This window comes from Gobio gobio (genome assembly GCF_949357685.1).
Source record: "Gobio gobio genome assembly, chromosome: 18".
In the NCBI taxonomy this organism is placed as follows: Eukaryota; Metazoa; Chordata; class Actinopteri; order Cypriniformes; family Gobionidae; genus Gobio; species Gobio gobio.
The window spans coordinates 23828890-23849156 of NC_137111.1; the positions used below are offsets into that span (position 1 = coordinate 23828890).

General features: G+C 38.8%; 1 protein-coding gene across 4 annotated transcripts in view; it reads right to left on the reverse strand.

Moving 5' to 3' along the window:
* Positions 1-20267, reverse strand: part of macrod2 (mono-ADP ribosylhydrolase 2) — a 661627-nt gene that overhangs the window by 26890 nt on the left and 614470 nt on the right. For 2 of the 4 annotated variants that reach the window (XM_079842113.1, XM_079842114.1), the window contains exons 10-14: positions 17597-17641; positions 15167-15223; positions 8039-8071; positions 7324-7368; positions 3893-3952 (exon numbers count right to left, since the gene is read on the reverse strand). In XM_079842113.1, the coding sequence (XP_079698239.1) occupies positions 3893-3952; positions 7324-7368; positions 8039-8071; positions 15167-15223; positions 17597-17641 (240 nt within the window). Of the gene's footprint in view, positions 1-3886; positions 3953-7323; positions 7369-8038; positions 8072-15166; positions 15224-17596; positions 17642-20267 lie in introns of all 4 variants that reach the window. The other 2 variants (XM_079842112.1, XM_079842111.1) reach the window with 1 other exon arrangement.

Consider the following 20267-nt stretch of genomic DNA (forward strand, 5'->3'; position numbering starts at 1 on the left):
TCAGGGATGGCTGAAAAAACTCCCAGCATCTGGGAGACGGAGACCCTTTCTCTGGTACTCGACTAGATGCAGCAGATGTTCTACTGTGTGTGTGTGTGTGTGTCTGTGTTTTGTGGATTTGTATGTATGGCACTGATCATGGCTTAAGCCTCTGATTAGTCATGTCCTTTCAGGTGCACTCAGGGTTTGAACATGAGAATGATCTGTGTGTATGTGAGTTACTTAAGGAATGAGGATTTAGCCTTGCATTAGAGGTGGTGTCTTATGGGTGGTTTCTATGGGGAATCAAACTGGGTTGGCTAGCTTGTTGACACTTGATAAAGATTAAATTGGCTAGAAATTAATTAGAAACTGACCAGAATTTACATAAAGTTCAATGAACTTTACTCAAGTTACAGTAACTGTCGCTTTAAGGGCTTTAGTCAGCTTTAAGTGGGAGGACTGCATTAAGTGAGAGCGCTGAATAAACAGAGAAATGTGGAAAATATGTTTGTTATTAAAAGAGGAGCATCTTCTGTTGTGTGGACACAGTTCCCATTTTTAATAAAAAACAAATACAGTATGAGAGCCAAAAACACACCACCTACAACAGTCCTTTGAACGCTAAAGCAATAAGCAGCGAGATAAACTGTTACAGTGATTTTACCACGATGAAAAGTGTTCTTATGAACCAATGTGAAATCATTAAAAATAATAAAGAAACCTAGTAAAATGGCAAGATTCACAATAAATATTTGTTTAATTTTATGGTTTCTTCTGTTACTTTTGATATTTCTTTTTTGCTCTTAATAAGAGACATTATTATTTTGTATTTAAACCATTAAGATATAATGTTTTTTATGAATTAGATTAACATTCAAAAGTTTGAGGGTGAGGGTAAGATTTTCAATATTTCTGAAAAAAAAAAAAAAAAAAAAAAAATCTTATGTTAACCAAGACTAAATGTATATAATCAACAATACAGTAAAACAGTAATATTATGAAATAGTATTACATTTTAAAATTGTTTTCTATTTTACTATAATTTAAAAAATGGTAAAGCTGAATTTTCTTTAGTGTCAGATGATCCTTCAGAAATCATATATATATATATATATATATATATATATATATATATATATATATATATATATATATATATATATATTGTATTTATATTTTATTTATAATTATATATATATATATATATATATTTATATATAACATGCAGCACAACTGTTTTAAACTTTTTTAAAAGTCTTCACTTACTTTTGATCAATTTAATGCACCCTTGCTGAATAAAAGTATTAACAAAAACGTACTGACCCAAAACTTTTGCACTTTACTGTGAATTGTAGAATTGTAGTGTAGCCAATCTTTTGTAGCCAATAAAATAATATTATGCTACATCATTTCACATTTCACTTTCATTTCACTTAATTTTTATTTGAACAGGCAACTTGTCAAAAAGAAACAAATGGTTACAGTTCAAGGCTCCTTGGGCTTAGCTTTTTTTAGGGCCCTATCATACACCCGATGCAATGTGAGGCCAGGCGCGACAAGTGTTTTTTGCTATTCCATTCATTAAATGGATTTATAGAAATGTAGTTATCATTTTCGCGTCCACGTTGTTATAATAGCAAATGCACTAACACCCATCTGTTTACCCATGGGCGTGCTGGTCTGAAAACGAGGTGTATTCAGGTGCATTGTTGCCGCATTGCTATTTTGAGGCAACTGAACACAACTTTGCCACTGACCAACAAAAGTCTGGTCTAAAGTCAATGGTGCAGTATTTTGTGTTATTTAAAGGGCGTTATATAGGCAGGTACACAACACACTCTGCTTAGTACACACACAGGGATGTGCAGCAGCAGACAAACATCTTAAAATATTACAAATAAAAGGATTCCTCTCTGGAGAAGCTTTCAGTCTTTCCACTCGCAAATTTCACCATGTAAATAGCGAATCTGCCATGGCGCAAGCGCAACTGGCTTTTAAAGGGAACGGGAGATGAGACTCTGATTGGTTTATTGCATGTTACGCCCAAAAAATACCGATGACTCCAAGGGTACAACCCTTTTGGATCATGCGCCTGGTGTGCCGACCATTTTTTTACGTCCTTAAACTAGCAAAAGTGGATTCTGACCTTTAGACCATTGCGCTTTAGACCATGCGCTCAGATCTTTAAAATAGGGCCCTTAATCAATGTTATATTCAAACATACAACAAATGTGATGTTAGAGCTAGCAAATGGCTAAGAAGTGTGCAATAACATTTAATAACTGTGTATATTTTAGGATGAAATATTGCTGGACCAGCTCTCAGATTAACTTGATGAGTTCTAAATGATGGTTTTAATGGAGAGGAAATAGGCGACGCATTGCTTAAGACTGAGCGGTATTAGCCGCCACTTTGGGGTGAACTGGAGCAGCTGTTTCAGCCTAATGCCTTTAATTTGTGTTTAGGTCTCTCTCCCTCCCATCTCACCCCTCTCTCTCTTTTAAAAGGGATGGAGAGTCAGAGTATCCATCTGTGCGGTTCCAGCTAACACCTGTGTCTGCTCTGGAGTGGGATACAAGGCCGCAAAACATCCATTTTGCCCTCGCCCACACACACATACACACTACATCAGATGAAAGACACAAAACAGGATTTAATGCACACGTGTCCACCCTGACTCCATCTGCGTGGAAAACGTTTGAAGTCGTAGTTCAGAGGGACACAGACATGCGTTCACATAATCAATGGAGGAGTGGGAAGTGTGTGGGGTAGTTTGGCTGTTTGTGTGAGGCTCATATCGCACCACCTGGGCAATATGGAGCCCTGGAGGCCCCTGTCCTACACTTACAGAAACCGAGACTCATGCAGCGTCCTGCAGGAAAGTAACACTTTACCCCACACACACTTGTAACTACGGCTCTAATAACCAGCCACCCAAGGACTCTTGATCTCACTGCATCCCAAGAGCAGTCCAGATTGCTCACTTTATTGCTAATTTTTTTTAAGTGAATGTATTACTGTGGTGCGGGAAAGCAGATTTTCGGATTTTAAAACCAAGATGTCAAGACTGTTTTATCAATTACTGTCAGTGGTGCAGGTTTTATTTGAATATGAAAATGGTATTTACCTAATTTTAAACCACAGGAGGTAACAAACATTGTGGGTAAGGCTGCGCAATATATCACATTTACTGAAATATTGCACATATGCGTATTGTCTATGTCATTTTTTTGTTTTTAAATGCACTTAAAATATTCACCCGACACACTTTATTATTTTTCTTTTATTACATCGCACATTGTATTTTTTTCTTTATATTGTGCAGCACTAGTTGTGGTGGATATAGAACAGATACGTTTTAGCAAGCTTTTTCACTTTCAGTTTCTTTTTTGGGTTAGACAAAGGAGATTAAGATAGAATAAATAGATTAAAATAGAAAACTAGTTATTTTAAGTTATTTTAAATTGTAAATATATTTTTAATCACAAAATATATTAATCACAATTAAGCCACAAATGAGACATTGTTCCCAAAGCGGCTTTCTGTGTGCGTGCTCAGAGTCAGAGCCGAAACCAAGATAAGTGAATGGGCTTCAGATACGTGCCTAAACACGTATCACACAAAAATTTCGAAATGCCTTTTTGGAGAGTATTCACGTAAACACAGTGGGTTGTGTTTTAAGTAAACTTACACAGTTGAGATTTGAAAACTGAAAACACTTGTGTAACAGGATATTGGATCCGTGCATTAGCTCTTAAAATTTGTTTTTTCATTATTGGGTAATGACACCTTATGCATTAACTATAAATTGTAAAGTTTTATTTAAATATGACATAAACATACATTGTTTTTGCTTGAATTACAACCAAAGCTGGAGCAAGAGCAAACAGACTACATATGTTACATTTACCATCTTCCTTTGCAGGTGTTTTGTCCTCCTGGACCATGGGTTCGTCATCACAGGCCTCATCTTAGAAAACAAACAGAAAAACTGTGATATTGTCTCATAAGACCCACATGCACCTTAGAATGACACAGACACCAAGGTAGAGACAACAATATGGGTGCCATTAATTTTCAAGATGAATTGTTTATTTTCCCAAACTTGTTTTGCTTTTCCTGCTGAAATTAGATGTTTTTAGGTAGGATATGAATTTTACTCTTGAAGTTTTATGTAAAAGCCCCTGTATGGAGGAACTCTACAAGATTTGATGCTGATCTATCTATCTATCTATCTATCTATCTATCTATCTATCTATCTATCTATCTATCTATCTATCTATCTATCTATCTATCTATCTATCTATCTATCTATCTATCTATCTATCTATCTATCTATCTATCTATCTATCTATCTATCTATCTATCTATCTATCTATCTATCTATAATCTATCTATATATAATCTATCCATAACAGCACAGACCCCAGTGTTTCTTAGCACATTTTGTCTGTCACACCCCTTTCAGGTCCTGGAGTGCAGTGTTGGGGGTCCTCCAGGACCAGAGTTGAGAAACCTCAGAAAGGTTTCCTGTGGTCTCTGGCACCAAAATCCTTCAAGTCTTGTAGATGCGAGGTGGAGCCACTGCGGATCAAACTTGTTGGTGCTCAACTGGCTTGAGATCTGGGGGATTTGGAGGCCAGAGGTCAACTTTTCATCATGTTCTTCAAATCATTCCTGAACATTGTGTGCAGTGTGGCAGGGTGCATTATCCTGCTGAAAGAGGCCACTTCCATCAGAGAACACCATTGTCATGAAGGACGTTTACAACAACGTTTAGGTAGGTGACGTCCACATGAATGACTGGACCCAGGGTTTCCTAGCAGATCGTTGCCCAGAGCATTATACTCCCTCCACCGGCTTGTCGTCGCCCCACAGTGCACCCTGGCCATCACTTCCCCAGGTAAACAGCACACATGTACACGGCTGACTATGTGATTTAAAAGAAAACAGGACTTATCAGACCAGGCAACGTTCTGTCTCAAAGGTCCAGTTCCGACGCTCACGTGCCCATTGTAGGCACTTCTGATGGTGTACAGGGGTCATCATAAGCACTCTGACTGCTCTGCAGATACGCAGCCCAATACACAGCACAGTACAATGCACTGTGTGCTGTGACACATTCCATCATTAAAATGTTGTGTGACTTGTGCCACAGTACTGTTGCCACCTTCTGTTGGCTCGGACCAGATGGGATAGTATTCACTGCCCTCATGTATTGATGAGCCTTGGGCACCCAACACCCAGACGCCGGTTTATGGTTTGTCCCTCCTCGGACCACTGCTGGTAAATTCTCACCACTGCTGACCGAGAGCAACCTACAGTCCTTGCCATTTCAGATACTCTGACCCCATCACCTTGCCATAATGATTTGGCCCTTGTCAAAGTCGCTCAGAACTTTATTATTGCCCATTTTTCCTGGATCCAACACGTTGATTATGAGAATTTTGTGTTTTCTTACCATCTAATCTACCCTGACCTTAATACGCAGCCTTGTTAGGAGATGAACAATGATATTTGCTTCACCTGTGTATACACACACACACACACACACACACACATATATATATATACACATATATACATATATATATATATATATATATATATACATATATATATATATATATATATATATATATATATATATATATATATATATATATATATATATATATATATATATATATATATATATATATATATATATAATTTTAAATGTATATTCACACACCAGTGACTTGCATATCATATCCAATCATAGCGCGATGAAGGCATTGCCTCCTTTCCCCCATCTATTCTCATTTACCTGCCACCAAATCCACCGCACACTTTAGGGGGTCTGTTAAAACTCAATGGGCTCAGGGGAGGCAAGAGAGACGGGGCCTCCTGCTGTAACTTTACCCACGGTTGTCACTGTTGGACAGTGTTACTTTAGAAAACGAGTGATTTATACATGTTTTAATGTCACATTTTTGTCCAATTTTTTGAGGAGGCATTGCCTCCCTTACCTCCTTGGAGGAACCATCCTTGGTACACGCACACATTACAATAATAAACACCAAATACATAGAGAAACATTCATGAATGAGCAAACAAAAGTGGAAACACAATATAGAGGCATCTTTACATGCTGGTCTGGATAGGGGAATGATTCATGCGTCGCAGGTGCTCGGTACTAAGGTAAATTCAGATTTAGCCTCTGTCTCTGCACAATCTCCAGCTCTGCCTCACCTGGTCTTAAAAACCTCACTGTTTTTCTTTTCTCCAGGGAGTATAATTGCAAGTATCTCTGGCTCTTGGGTTCAGTCCAAGCAGAACATTTGCTTTGCCTCCTCTGCCTGGCGAGACTACTATTAATAATGCTCATAGCTATAGCCGTCAATGCTGGTAGGGGGAATCAAAAGTTAGCAATAAGGATGTCAAAAGCACCGGTACTTCGGTACCAAAGTCAATACTCCCAACCCAAAACAAAACAGCGGCTTATGAGTGTGCAAATGCCATTCAGAGCTCTGCAGTCAAAGTGACATTAAGTGCAAGCTCAACATTAGCCATGCAGCTGTGACAAGCTGTGGCTGGTTTTGTCCTCAGGGTTTGAACGTAAAGTTTCTATCACACTACATGAAAACCCAGAGGGAGCCGGGGCAGCGCCTCTGAGAGTATGTGTGTGTGTACAAGCGATCTGGTGAATCATTTCAGCGTGTGCAGTGGTGTGTGTCTGTCGGTGCACATGTTCTGATGTCTGTCTGTGTACGCTCGTGTGGATTGGAGCGAGGTGTCTCATTAAACAGATGCACCCCCAAACACACACATACACGCACACCAGCGTCACGGTAATAACTGTATCTGACAGCCGCTCTCCCTGTCCGTAATGAGACAAGTTCAAGGACAACAGAGCCAATCCAGATCCTTCAGTGAATGGGTACAGCGTGACACATGAAGCGTAAAGACTGTGGAGAGACCCGGTGAATTTTCTCGCTCACTAACATGTAGACTGCATGTGTTTGGGGAGATCTATGCATACTGAACCACACAGCCAGACCTAGTTTGCATGTTTACTGATTCGTATTGTTCTATACTGGATATTATGCAAAATCAGGGAGTATATAGTGGTCTGAAAAAGAAACTTTTGGAGACTAAAATATGTATGAATGTCATAAATATGAATGAATGTCAAACTAAATGCAAATAAATGGTGCAGATATTTTCCAAATTTTTAAGTGTTTCTTAAGTGTTCAAGGTTTAATGACCACTGTGTGGGTGAGCATCATCCCATTGGTGCTCAGTAGATCTTGAAGTAATCCAGACAAATTTAAGAAGAAAAAGAGAATGAATAAAAACCTTCTGGCTTCTGGCTATCCATCGTCTCATCAACATGGGATGCCTCTGAAATAAAAAGGGAGAAAAACTTAATGACAAGATTTGTGTCTTTCTTCTTAAATCCCCTTCTTAAAAAACAACAAGCAAGAAAAATCTTTTTCTGGTCCTTTCATCAGACTGCAGTGGCTAATCCTATATTAAAGATGAGAGGATGATTGTTATCTAATCACTCCTGCTGCTGGCAAGCAGAAATGAAACCACAAATTCATCTGTGAAGAGGAACAGGGAAGACTCCAGCTGATGTTTGATTATCAAACAAGTCTTTTTCTTAACGAAAAACTGAGGATGAAAAACTTCAGTGTGATTTTGATATTACAGTATCACAGATTATTTAATCCCATCTTCAATATAGTTAGCAAACTATTTAAACTTGTGATGCTGTTTGGTTCTAAGTTCTGTAGTTTTGAAAAGAACAAACCAATCAGCAAGTCAAATAAATCATGTAGTTCAGACAAACTGCTGTTGCTCCTCAATTGTGGTGACAGGACGAAAACATACTAGGATAAGAGGACACAGGAAATGTGGCATGTCTTTCAGAAGAGACAAGAAGATCTGCTCTTCTTGTCTGCAAACTATAACTACTCAGAAATGATTTTGTCTCTGGGTTTTGTACAAGGTCAATGACAGGAAAAACTAAATTCCCCCAGCTATAAACGATCATACATGAAAGGCCTACCTGTCTGGCTCATACTTTCATCTTCCGTTTCATCTAAAAAAAGAAAAAAAAAGACAATAAAAGTCACAGATAAACACAGATGTATTTAGTGTAAACATACATGCAACTGAAATTATACCGCCACAAACAATACAACGGAACAAAAAGCAATACAAAACAAAACACAAGAAAAAAAGCAAAACAAACTATTTGAAAAACACAAAGAAACAAAACAAAATAGTAAAAAATAAAACCACAACAAAAATCTAAGCAAAACTAAACGGAAAAACAAAATGAAAAAAAAAAAAACAACAACAACAACAACAGCAGATAAAAGCAAACCAAAACAAAAAAATGACAACAGAAAATCAAAACAAAACAGAAAAAGGAGAAAAAAAGCCTATCAAAACAGAACAAAAAAAGAATAACACACACACACACACACACACACACACACACACACACACACACACACACACACACACACACACACACACACACACACACACACACACACACACACACACACACACACACACACACACACACACACACACACACACACACACACACACACACACACACACACACACACACACACACACACACACACACACACACACACACACAAAATACTACTACAGCATCATAAACCCAGTACATTGATGGGCATGTTAAAATACCGTTTGGCATATTTAGCTTCCCTCAAGATCCTTAATAATGTGGTCCACACATATGTCTGGAGGAACACGGTACTGCTATGGTCATGTATTACATCAAATATTTATAATAGTTCTGACATACTGGATGTTTCATCGCTGCACTAATTTTGCACTTTCTGAATATCTCTAGACTCCACAGAGTGCAGTCCCAACGGACAGCTAAATACATCTCAGCAAACCCCACACAGCAAACTCCCATGAGCCCACTGCAGTGTGCCCCATGGGTTTACATGAAAGCGTTTATCCCAGGTGGGTTTAATTTTGTCACTTTAATTTTAGTCACTTTAGTCCTCTAAACTCGACATCTCCTTTTACCTCTCTCCTCTCTTCAGTGATATCCTGATACTCTCCCAGATTCTCTCTTTCTTTAACCCAGATAGGGTATGGGATGAATTGGAAAATGTAGACCCTGACACAAATAATTTGCTATGCTCGACAATGACCATTACGCTACTGACATAATTGGCTTTTTTTCTTTTCTTTTTTTTTACAAGCTGGTGTGAGAAGCAATTTTCCAATGTCTGAGCAATTTATTTTCTCACCACACGCTCTTAAAAAAAAAAAAAAAAAAAGGAAACAAAAACAATATGCCAAAAGAAATGGCAGACCTTCATTAAAAGTACCGTGATTTGTCATTGGCCTTGCCTAGTGGTGCTGTCAATTGAATGCAGCTTCACACCCATTGGACCTTCTTCCTCAATATTGATAAACCAATAACTGCAGATTATGATGTAGTGACATTTTATTCATTTAGAGGGCAAAGGTCTTTTATCCAGAGTCTGGAGCTCAATGTTTTACCCTCTATATGAATTATTATGTGGGAGGAGGTTAGTCCCCCTGTGAACTCTACGGTAATAGAAACTTGAAAATGCTGTCTGCATAGGAAGGAAGGAAGGTATTATGGTATATTCAAATAAATGTTAAGCCACGATCCTGTGCGTGGGGATAAGGCTAAATTGCTTTAATTGCTAAAAAGGATGACATGCACCATTGTCTTTGATTATATTCTTGTGAGGAACCTGAAGATAAATTGGATTCTGAAATACTAAGACGATAAATCTTCTCAGTTTCAATGCGAGGTCATATGGTCACCACGTACACCAGTGAGGGATGTTGCGCATAACCTGGAGACAAAACCAAATTATTCTGAGAGACGAGAGCTAAAATGAGTCATGCATGCTTTCACGATGGCCTCTTTTACATGGGAAGCAGCTAAAGTAGCTAAATGTGAAAGGTTTAAAACTTTCAAAATATGAGTAAGCTATTTTCTTGATTTTAAAATTACGCCAGCAGTTTTATTATCTTAGCCTGCAAGAGAGACATTGAAATAACTCAGTATGAAGTAATAACATCCATCAAATCTTGTCTATTATACATCTAATCTACAATAACTAGGGCAGGCAAAGACATGAAGACTGAGTACAAACTTAGGAGGGATATTTGACGCTGTGAAAACACGCATTTGGTGTTGTTAATTTATGATTTTATGAACTTAATATGCTGAATAAGGATATGAACCTCAAATGCAGAAAGCCAGCAGTGAGTCATTCCACCAGCAGATGGCAGTAGTGTAACAGAGTTCAAATGACAGCCACACACTTGTACGTACGCATAAATAAATGCACACGTTCAGAAAGAGGATGCTCGCTTGCAAACAAGAAACGCTTCTGTGAGCTATCTAGAAAATATTTCTAATGCCATACATTTCCAGTCACATTACTATGGATCTGTAATCATACAGAATGGAATAGCAGAAGAGTCAGAGCACTTCCTCCCTTCACACGGTGGGGAATTCTCCTTCCTGTCAGTTAGGCCCTCTGAACACAGTTCATGGTGAAGAAAAATGAAAAATGTATGAGACATGAGAGAGAAAGGTGAGTGAGAGTGTCACAATCAACAGATGCTGCTCAGCGGCCTAGAATCTACCTTATGTGTGTGTGTGTGTGTGTTGGCTTCCACTTTTAAGAGCTGCACGTAGCTCATGCGGTGCAGAGTCTTTTGATTCAGAGTCTCGCTCTCTGCCAGGGTCGGAGCTTAACGGCCGTGTTTCCAGCTGTGCAAAACTGACTTGGAGACACTTGAGCCACTATCTACAATAAACAATTGTAAAGCCGTCCACCCTCGGTATGAATGCATCATTGAAGCTCCTTGTTGCTTGACCCCTCCCGCTCTGTATTTATTCCCACCCTCTTGTAGTGTTTTTTTTCTCCCCAATTTCATTGCCTCTTCCTCTCACACACACATTCTATCTTTCTTTCTGTCAAACACATTTGGTTAATATATATATATATATATATATATATATATATATATATATATATATATATATATATATATATATATATATATATATATATATATATATATATATATACATTTTTTTTTGAGCATCAATGGCATGACATTTTTTTACTGCCAAAACACTTACAACGTGTGCGTAATAAATTATGTAAAATATGTTAAAATAATAATAATAATAATAATAATAGTGTGAATGGGGTAAAAGGCAATAAAAAAATTATAAGAAACAAATACAAGTGATGCGAAAACATTTTTTTTAAATAAAAGTAGCAACACTGAATTTTAATAAAAAGAAAAAAAATATTGCACTCTAAGTTTTATTGTTGCTTGTGTGCAATACAAATGGTGGAAAATATTCTATTCTATTCTAAAACAAAATTACAATAGAGTAAAAATAAATAAAAATACAAACATAAGGTTAAAACAAAGCAAAATATATGAAATAAAAATAATAAAATAAATATCAATTTTAGTAAACTAAACTTAATTTACTGTGTTTATCCAATTGATTTGTCCTATGTATTTGAATTGACAAAATAAAAAAGTTATCTCGACTTTTGGGACTAAGTAAAGCTCAAAAAAGAAACAAGTTTAGGCTTTGTTCAGTGTGATGATTTCAAACATTTGTATTAGGCTACCGATATGCTGGATTCTGTATATCTCACGTGAGTGTACATTACCTCAAACATATTTTTCAAAAATGCTATTCATTTCTTCAGGAGTAAATCTTTTTTTTAATAAGGGAATAACACAGAGCACCTTTAAAGACTTAATTAAGAAGGTTAAGCTAAAATAGAATAAGACGAGTTATGTGCATTAATTTAGTGCTGTAGATATAATGCCTTATATCCCTTTCTTTCCTCCGCACGCAGACTTGCTCTCTTTTTCGCTCCCTCTCCAAACATGCCCCCTCTGCCTTCTACATCTGCTGAGTACACAGTTAACAGCTCGACCTGATGCTCCGCGTCCTGATTCACCCATCTAACCCATCACCTCCTAATCTCCGAAATGCTGCACGACACACACGCTAAACACACTCACCTCACAGGCCATCTGAAAAGCTATCCGTGGGCGCTAAAATGCTCAGTCCAGTTGTGTGAACAATCCTTCTCATTTCTCCGCACACCGATCCCCCCCATGTATGGATTTCATGTGGATTACATCACAAATCACTTTATCCCCCAAGAACTATCAAGAAGTCTAGTCTCTCCACCCAAGCAGCTCGCCGGCTCTCTTAGGCCACAACCCTGCGCTGATAGGTCGGATCGAACGGATCGCCGCCGCCGCCGTGCTTCTGAGTGTCTTCACTAACTGAGACTAAACCCGCCAGCCGCAGCTAATGCCCTCGGAAACCCCTTCAGTCTGTCTGTCTCACAACCAGAAAGAAGAGCCTCTGAGATTCGCACATTCTTTTGCTGTGAAGGAAGGCAAGTGGGAGCTTATCTGGAATAAGGTACTGTTTTCCTTTACACTCCTCACAGGTAACCCGTCGAGGAACACGGAGAGAGTTCCAGATCAGTGCTTTCGGGGCCAGTTGTCCCCTGAGCATGTGAATGTATGAAGTGCTGCTTTAGGGAGAACAGCACTAATGTTTCTCTGTCATTAACGGGCTGTCTAAAAGGCCCTCTTGCTCTAACCTCAGTTAGAGAGCATCCCCTCAGGGAGAGTACTGAATGTGTAATACAAAGCAATATCCCACCACGGCTGTATATCAACTTCCTCTGTTCATGAAAAACAAAGTTGCGGCCGGCGGGGATCCAATAGGCGAGCTGTAGCTGCAAGCTCTGGCGCTGAGGTAATGTGCAGGAACAGCTCATTTTCCATGAATCAAAAAATTATTTCAAAAACATATTTAATGTGCCGCCGTACCTTGTTCTCTGAGTGACACCGCATTAGAGCTAGTGCATTTGATGTTGGCGACAGCACTAGAGGACGGCTGTGGCTAACACCTGTGGATAAATCATAGACTGTGCTGCTTTAACACGCTTTGTTCTGCTCATCATTTCCTTGTAACAAACGCTGTTGTTTGTTGTTTGAGCTTAACTTCAGCAGAGATGGCTTTAATGTTGACGCCATCCTGTGAAGGTTAAACAAGGGGGTTTGGGACTGGATTAGTTCCCATTAAGATCAGCGTTCATATATGCTAGACGTTATGAAACCAGTGACACAAAATACAGTCTTGGGGTCAGATTTACTGACAGCTTGCACCAGCGCAAACTCTCTTTGGCATAAAAAAAATACTGTCAGGATTTACCTAAGACAGTGATAAATTAGCGCTGAAAAGGCATGGACAGGGTTATTTTTGCGACTGACGTTATTGCATATGCATTTGTAGGAGTTTCCCTTTCAGACGCAAAACTTATGGGAGGAGAGTATTTAAATGAATCATGCAAGGTGGTTTACAAAGGTTTGCGCTTGTCAATAAACTGGTGTTTGCGACATTATTTACTGCCCAAACGGGTAGACGCTGCGTTGGACATTAAAGGAGAACTCCGGTGAATTTTTAAGTTAATCTTGATCGTTATACCTTTGTGAGTACTGTCTATAGAAAAGAAAAAAAACGGATTGGTGCTTGCAACACGGAGCTGTTACAGTTAATGCCCAGAGCTCCCACCCAGCTAACACGGCAGCTATGGGGGCATATACATAAAGAGTGTCTTTGTGCCTCTTAACAGACACAAAATGCAATTAAACATGAACAGGGCCCTTACATGACAACGAGATGCGTTTAGCCACTTAGCCATTGTTTAAACTCACCGAAATAGTGTTTTAGACGGCTAGCAGTAGTCTCGCGCAGTCGCGCTGAAGTCCCGCTGAAGTCCCGTGAGAACTCAGTTGTAGCCGGTAAAAATGTAAATAGTCCAGGGGGGAGGAGCGTCGTGTGTGTGAAGAGTGATGATCATTGACAGTAAAAGGTGATGATCGGCTCACAAGTGAAGAAGAAATAGTTCGTAACGCTCCTCCCCCCTGGACTATTTACATTTTTACCGGCTACAACTGAGTTCTCACGGGACTTCAGCGCGACTGCGCGAGACTACTGCTAGCCGTCTAAAACACTATTTCGGTGAGTTTAAACAATGGCTAAGTGGCTAAACGCATCTCGTTGTCATGTAAGGGCCCTGTTCATGTTGGACAGACATTTTAATTGCATTTTGTGTCTGTTAAGAGGCACAAAGACACTCTATATGTATATGCCCCCATAGCTGCCGTGTAAGCTGGGTGGGAGCTCTGGGCATTAACTGTAACAGCTCCGTGTTGCAAGCACCAATTCGGTTCGTTTTTTTTTTCTATAGACAGTACTCACAAAGGTATAACGATCAAGATTAACTTAAAAATTCACCGGAGTTCTCCTTTAAGGAAATGATCCGGATGCGTCTGTGTTCATTAATCTGCGTGTCGTCAGTAGATCACGTGCAGAACTGTCCACTCCCATCAGCGCTTTTATGGAATTGCGCTCACACGCTAATTTGCCTGTTTAGTAAATCTGGCCCTTAATTTGTAATCTTTGTTTGTAAAAAATATGTTAAATTGATAAAATAATATATATTTTTTTAAAATAAATAGGCCTAAATAGTGTCAGTATTTTGGCAAATACTATGGTAAATGTTTGTAAGGGTAGTCGTCCTGGAATATGTTTGCTATTTAGAAGGAGAATATATGGTAGGTTGTTATTTGCTAAAGTATCAGTTTACAAAAAAAAAGACTTTCTTTGTGCTGCATATTGAAGAGAGATATCAGCCTGGGGAAATTTCCCCAAAGACATCAGTGCTGCCTGCTTTAATATTAAAGAAAGAAAGAAACAAAAAACACAGTCTCCAACCCTCTGGCTTTAAGACAAATGGAGAAATTGTGGTGTTAATAGCCTGCTATCCCCCTTCAGTATACGAATTTAATTATCTTTGGTTCGTCTTATTGAGAAGCGAGTAATTGTTTCAGTGCTACACAACCAAAGAGGCTGAAATGGCAGAATTCGAAAGCTATTGGCTCCTTAAACAGGTTTCCACACCCTGACAGAACATCCCGAAGAGATTCCATCTTAGTCTGATTTTCCCTCAATGATGTTTGGAAGAAGGGCATGATGGGTGATACTGAACTTAAAATCACAAGAACCGAGATTTTCTCATACCTTTTTTATCAGCAGCATCGTCATTATCTTCCCCTCCTTCCATGGGCTGCGTGTTATCTGGAATGAAGATCAAAAATCATCATATCCCTCATGAGAACTTAAATCCAAAAACTAGATTTTTACACATTCTAAAAAGAGTGGTCTGTGTGATTTGCCAGGCCATTACTGTTTTCTGAAAATAAATACAATAAAATAAATACATTTATGATTTTACAATAAGCAAGCACCTCTAATTAACAAATTTCAAGTTAAATATTAAGAAATATAGTTGAATAGCTCTCATCTCTTTATAAAAAACAGGAAAAACAACCTTTTATTAATCTCAGAACTGAAAAAGGGGCGGCTAACTACAAAAAACAAACAAACAAAAAACTCTTAGGTTACGAGGCACAGATTGCCTATACTGAACAGCTCTGATAAGGGTGAAATGAGCGGAGGAATATCCTGCTATTGTGTCGTATAGGCCCTGCTGGAGTGCATACATGCACTAGGTGATTCTGCATCAACAGAGGCTTTTGTGTGCCTTGGCAAAACCCAGCTGATAAAAAATGGGGCCTGTAAAAGTGTAGTGTATGGGATTTTGGTGAAAGACAGCAAGAAAGAGAAGGTGAAACAGAGAGAGGGAGGAAAACGGATTGATTGATAGAGAGTGGGAGAGAGCTGATACAGGGGGATAAGAGGAAAAAAGGCTCAATTCCTTGTGAGAATGGCAACCATTTGAGCCTTTGAATTGGTTCCAGAGAAAAAGAGAGAGAATCAGAGCCCCGGCTAAGTGAAGCGCTGCTAAAGGCCAGGGCTTGGCTGCCAGTCAGACATTCACTGAATGAAACTAAGGCTAAGCTAGCCGAAACTGCTGGGGCAGGAAAAGCAGTGTGCTCGGAGCTATGTGTGTGTGCAGACGTGATACTTTGTGTGTCGTGAACAAGATAGAATCCTGATAGGCGTTGCCATGCCGGGTCATCCCGGTCCAGTGTTTACAATGAGGTATAACAGCGTCCACAAAAGAGGTGATTGGTCTCCCTGGTTTTGTGCAGAAGTAAACACAACCACACAAAGCCCCAACACAAGGACTTACAGTAGTTCAGAGGGCTATTAGACGCTTGTTGGACTGCTTCAGAATACCGTTTTATAACGTGGCTGTAAAAAAAGTCAATGCTAGGTGCTGAAAAAAACGCTTCTGGATTGGATCTGGTTTTGATGGCCTGTCTTGACTTACAGATACAGTCCTGTGAACAGCTTCTCACATTCATAGTAAAAATCACAGCATGCAGCCCTGCTTTTTTCCCCCCTTCATGTCGTTGAGGCATGAACATGTTCTCCTCCTCTAAGATGCTTCATTTAGCACTCCTTCTCTTTCACCCTCTGTATTTTCAATCACCTAACTTTTGTGGAAACGATCAATGCTGGCCTTGTTACCCAGCCAAAAAAACTTCCATCTTATAATTCCAAGAAGTTTAAGTGACTGTTGGAGATGTTTGACCTGGGTTCAGTCTTCCAGCTCAACAAAAAACCTACTGTACTTTGTTAGTTATTATTGTATATTATTAGTATTGTATTTATTATTATTTAGTTTTCATTTTAATTTTAGTTAAATGTTTTGTGTAACTCATTTTTCGTATCATCCGACCTGTGCCGGTTTTGTAGTCCAGCCTAAACCTAGAGATAAACCCAGATTAGATTAGCACTGTACGATGCTCAGTTGTCTTTTTGACAGTCGCTTAAGCAGGTTTGGGACCATTGTGAGTATGTAAGCTGGATTTAAGGGTCTAGCGCTGGGAATTAGCTTAGCACTGAATCATTTGTAATGCTGTACCTGCCGCCTTCTATTTAGCTTCTGTAGCAAACACACATTAGTCACAAAGAAACACCTTTATTTTCTATCCCTTTTTGCCACTGTTAATGTACTGTTAAAGAGGCCTGCAGATGAAAACCTTGTAATCTTTTCTGCTTTTCTGAAGGTGAACAAAGAAGGTAAGGTGATTTGCATCTGAATGAACCACCGTTAAAAGTAGACATGCAAAGCAAATTGGAATCCCATTTGATAATGTTTGATTGTGTCATTGCTAACAAGGTGGCAAGCGAGTACGATTAGCTTTCAATCAATCTGACTATGGTCCAAAACAATTCAGTTCTGCTAAAGCACAACGCCTGGCAACCTTCATCTCAATTAACCTGCCAAAAGACCAAAGATGTGCATGAAAACACCAGCAAAACTATTTCAGGCATTGGGGTTAGAAAATGCAGACTCTTGTTTTCTTGTTTATAGGCAATTGTAGAACTGCCATCCGCAACAAAAGGCTCGATTAATCATGGAGCAAGCATTTTAGATGCCGTGGATTAAACTTTGTTGGGCTCCAGGATATTGGATGTGATAATTTCCCATCTTTGTTTGCAAATGTGAACACAGCATTAGGAAACACTGTCACTCACCTTGCTCCATTTTGGCATCTTCTTCTTTCTTATGGTCGTCATTATCTGCGAGAGAAAGGACGAGAAAACGGAGAGGTCAAAAGCTAAGACGGAAAGCCTGACATGATCAAAAAAAAAAAAAAAAACAGCCTGGAGAGTGTGGATTTCCGTGGGATCATCCCTATTAGTGGCGTAACAAGAATTTAGCAAAGCAGGAATACAATATGTCTATTTACAGAGATGCCCCCTTTTGCGAGACCTCAGAACAGAGCTGAACAGGAAACAGAGGCAGAACAAGCATTGATTTTTACATTAAATCCAAGGTTTCTCTAAGGATTGAAAATATGTGGTTTGTCGAGTCCCCCAGGCAGTTAGTTCTAATGAAAGCTGAGCAGAGACAAGGCGAGAGCTCGCAGTCTGTTTGATCTGGATTGATGTATTATTTGAGTTCAGGCTGCTATCAAACGCTCATCTGTGGAAAGACAATCGTGCTGTTTGATATGATCCAAGCAGCAATTAAATTCAGCATTTGGCGGAGTGCCGAGATTGTTTCTGCTGAGGTTGAAGACTCAATGTCTATAGCAGTGGTTCCTAACTGGTTTTACATTGGACATGACCCATCACAGTAAAAGTTATATTCTACAAAACTGGAAACAAAAGCCTCCTTAAAATCAAACATGGCAACATTACCATGACCTGCATAGAATAATACAGATTGTAAATGCAGAAAGAGCGAGCAGCAGATGTGTGATTTACCATCTTAAAACAGAGTCATTCTCCAATTTCTGGGATAAATAAACAACTGAATATGAGACATGCACTGGCATTAAAGGGTTAGTTCACCCAAAAATTAAAATAATTTAATTCATTACTCACCCTTATGCCGTTCCACATCCGTAAGACCTCCGTTCATCTTCGGAACACAAATTAAGATATTTTTTGTTGAAATCCGATGGCTCAGTGAGGCCTGCATAGGCAGCAATGACATTTACACTCTCAAGATCCATTAACGTACTAAAAAAATATTTAAATCAGTTCATGTGAGTACAGTGGTTCAATATTAATATTATAAAGCAACAAGAATATTTTTGGTGCGCCAAAAAAAATAAAATAACGACTTATATAGTGATAACCGATTTCAAAACACTGCTTCATGAAGCTTCGGAGTGTATCGAATCAGCGAGTCGAATCATGATTTGGATCGCGTGTCAAACCGCCAAACTGCTGAAATCACATGACTTTCGCGCTACGAACCGCTGAATCAACTCTCTGATTCGATATGCTCCAAAGCTTCATGAAGCAGTGTTTTGAAATCGGTTATCACTATACAAGTCGTTATTTCGTTTTTTTTTGGCGCACAAAAAATATTCTCGTTGCTTTATAATATTAATATTGAAACACTGTACTCACATGGACTGATTTAAATATGTTTTTAGTACATTAATGGATCTTGAGAGGGTAAATTTCATTTCTGGCTGTGCAGGCCTCACTGAGCCATCGGATTTCAACAAAAATATCTTAATTTGTGTTCCGAAGATGAACGGAGGTCTTACGGGTGTGGAACGGCATGAGGGTGAGTAATAAATTACATTATTTTCATTTTTGGGTGAAGTAACCCTTTAAGTGCATAAACATGCCAATGATATTTCAGTAAACTTAACAACCGGGCTAAAATCCTAGCTTGGGCAAATCAAATGGCTCAGTTGTGGATACTCTGTTTATCTTTTACTTTGAATCCTATAGTTTTCGATGATGTGACTAGCTTCAAACAAGTGACAAATGAATTTGCAACAAAATACTGCTGACTTTCAGACTTGCGTGGCAACAACAAAAAATGAGAAATGTTTCTCCTCTCTTTTAAAGGTTGATTTTTGCTATCATAACTATGCATGATTATACATGTAGCATTGTTTCTTTCCCGCGAGTGTGAACAGAACAGACCTGAGAACAGTTTTTGGGTCACTATTTATCCAACAGCCAACTATGATTATTTTCATATGTTTTATATTTTATATTTTTATTATTATTTCAAAATAGTATATATTATATATCTCAAAACCTTGTGGTCCATCTAGCTCTTTTCAACAACATTATTTTTTATACCTCTAATGTGAAAAGACCAGAGACTTATTTTTGGTCTAGACCCACCCGTTGAGAACCACTGATCTATAAGAACTGAGTGATTTGACCTGACTGTAGGTAAAACATACCTGTATTTCAGCCATCTGCCAGCTAAATATGCAGGGATCAGCATTCCTTCAGTGCTCAGCTCTTTTATTCTCTCCTCTGTTCTTGTTCGCTCTCATTCCCTCCTCTAACAGGTCCACGGCTCTCTTTAACTCTTTTCTTTTTGTCTATTCTTTTTTGTTTTACACTCCTAGCTCAGAGTTCTTGCCAAAGAAGTCAATATGTCCCCTGAATTTTGAGACTCTCTTTTTCTGCATGAGTCCCTTTTCTCTTCTCATATGATGCCAAATCTACTGGACCTGAAGCCCGGAGCCTGCAGCCAAGGCTGTTCCCTGCCTGGTTACAGCTCGTTAGCCATCCCTGACGACTGTTAGCTATTACCACAAACCAAACAGGTTCCAATTCATACACCACTAACTCATAATTAGATCTTTTCTCCTAGACTCCTTCTAGAAAACGAAATGTTTAAAAGAAACTCTAGCTAAAAGAGAAGTAAGTTTTTTCA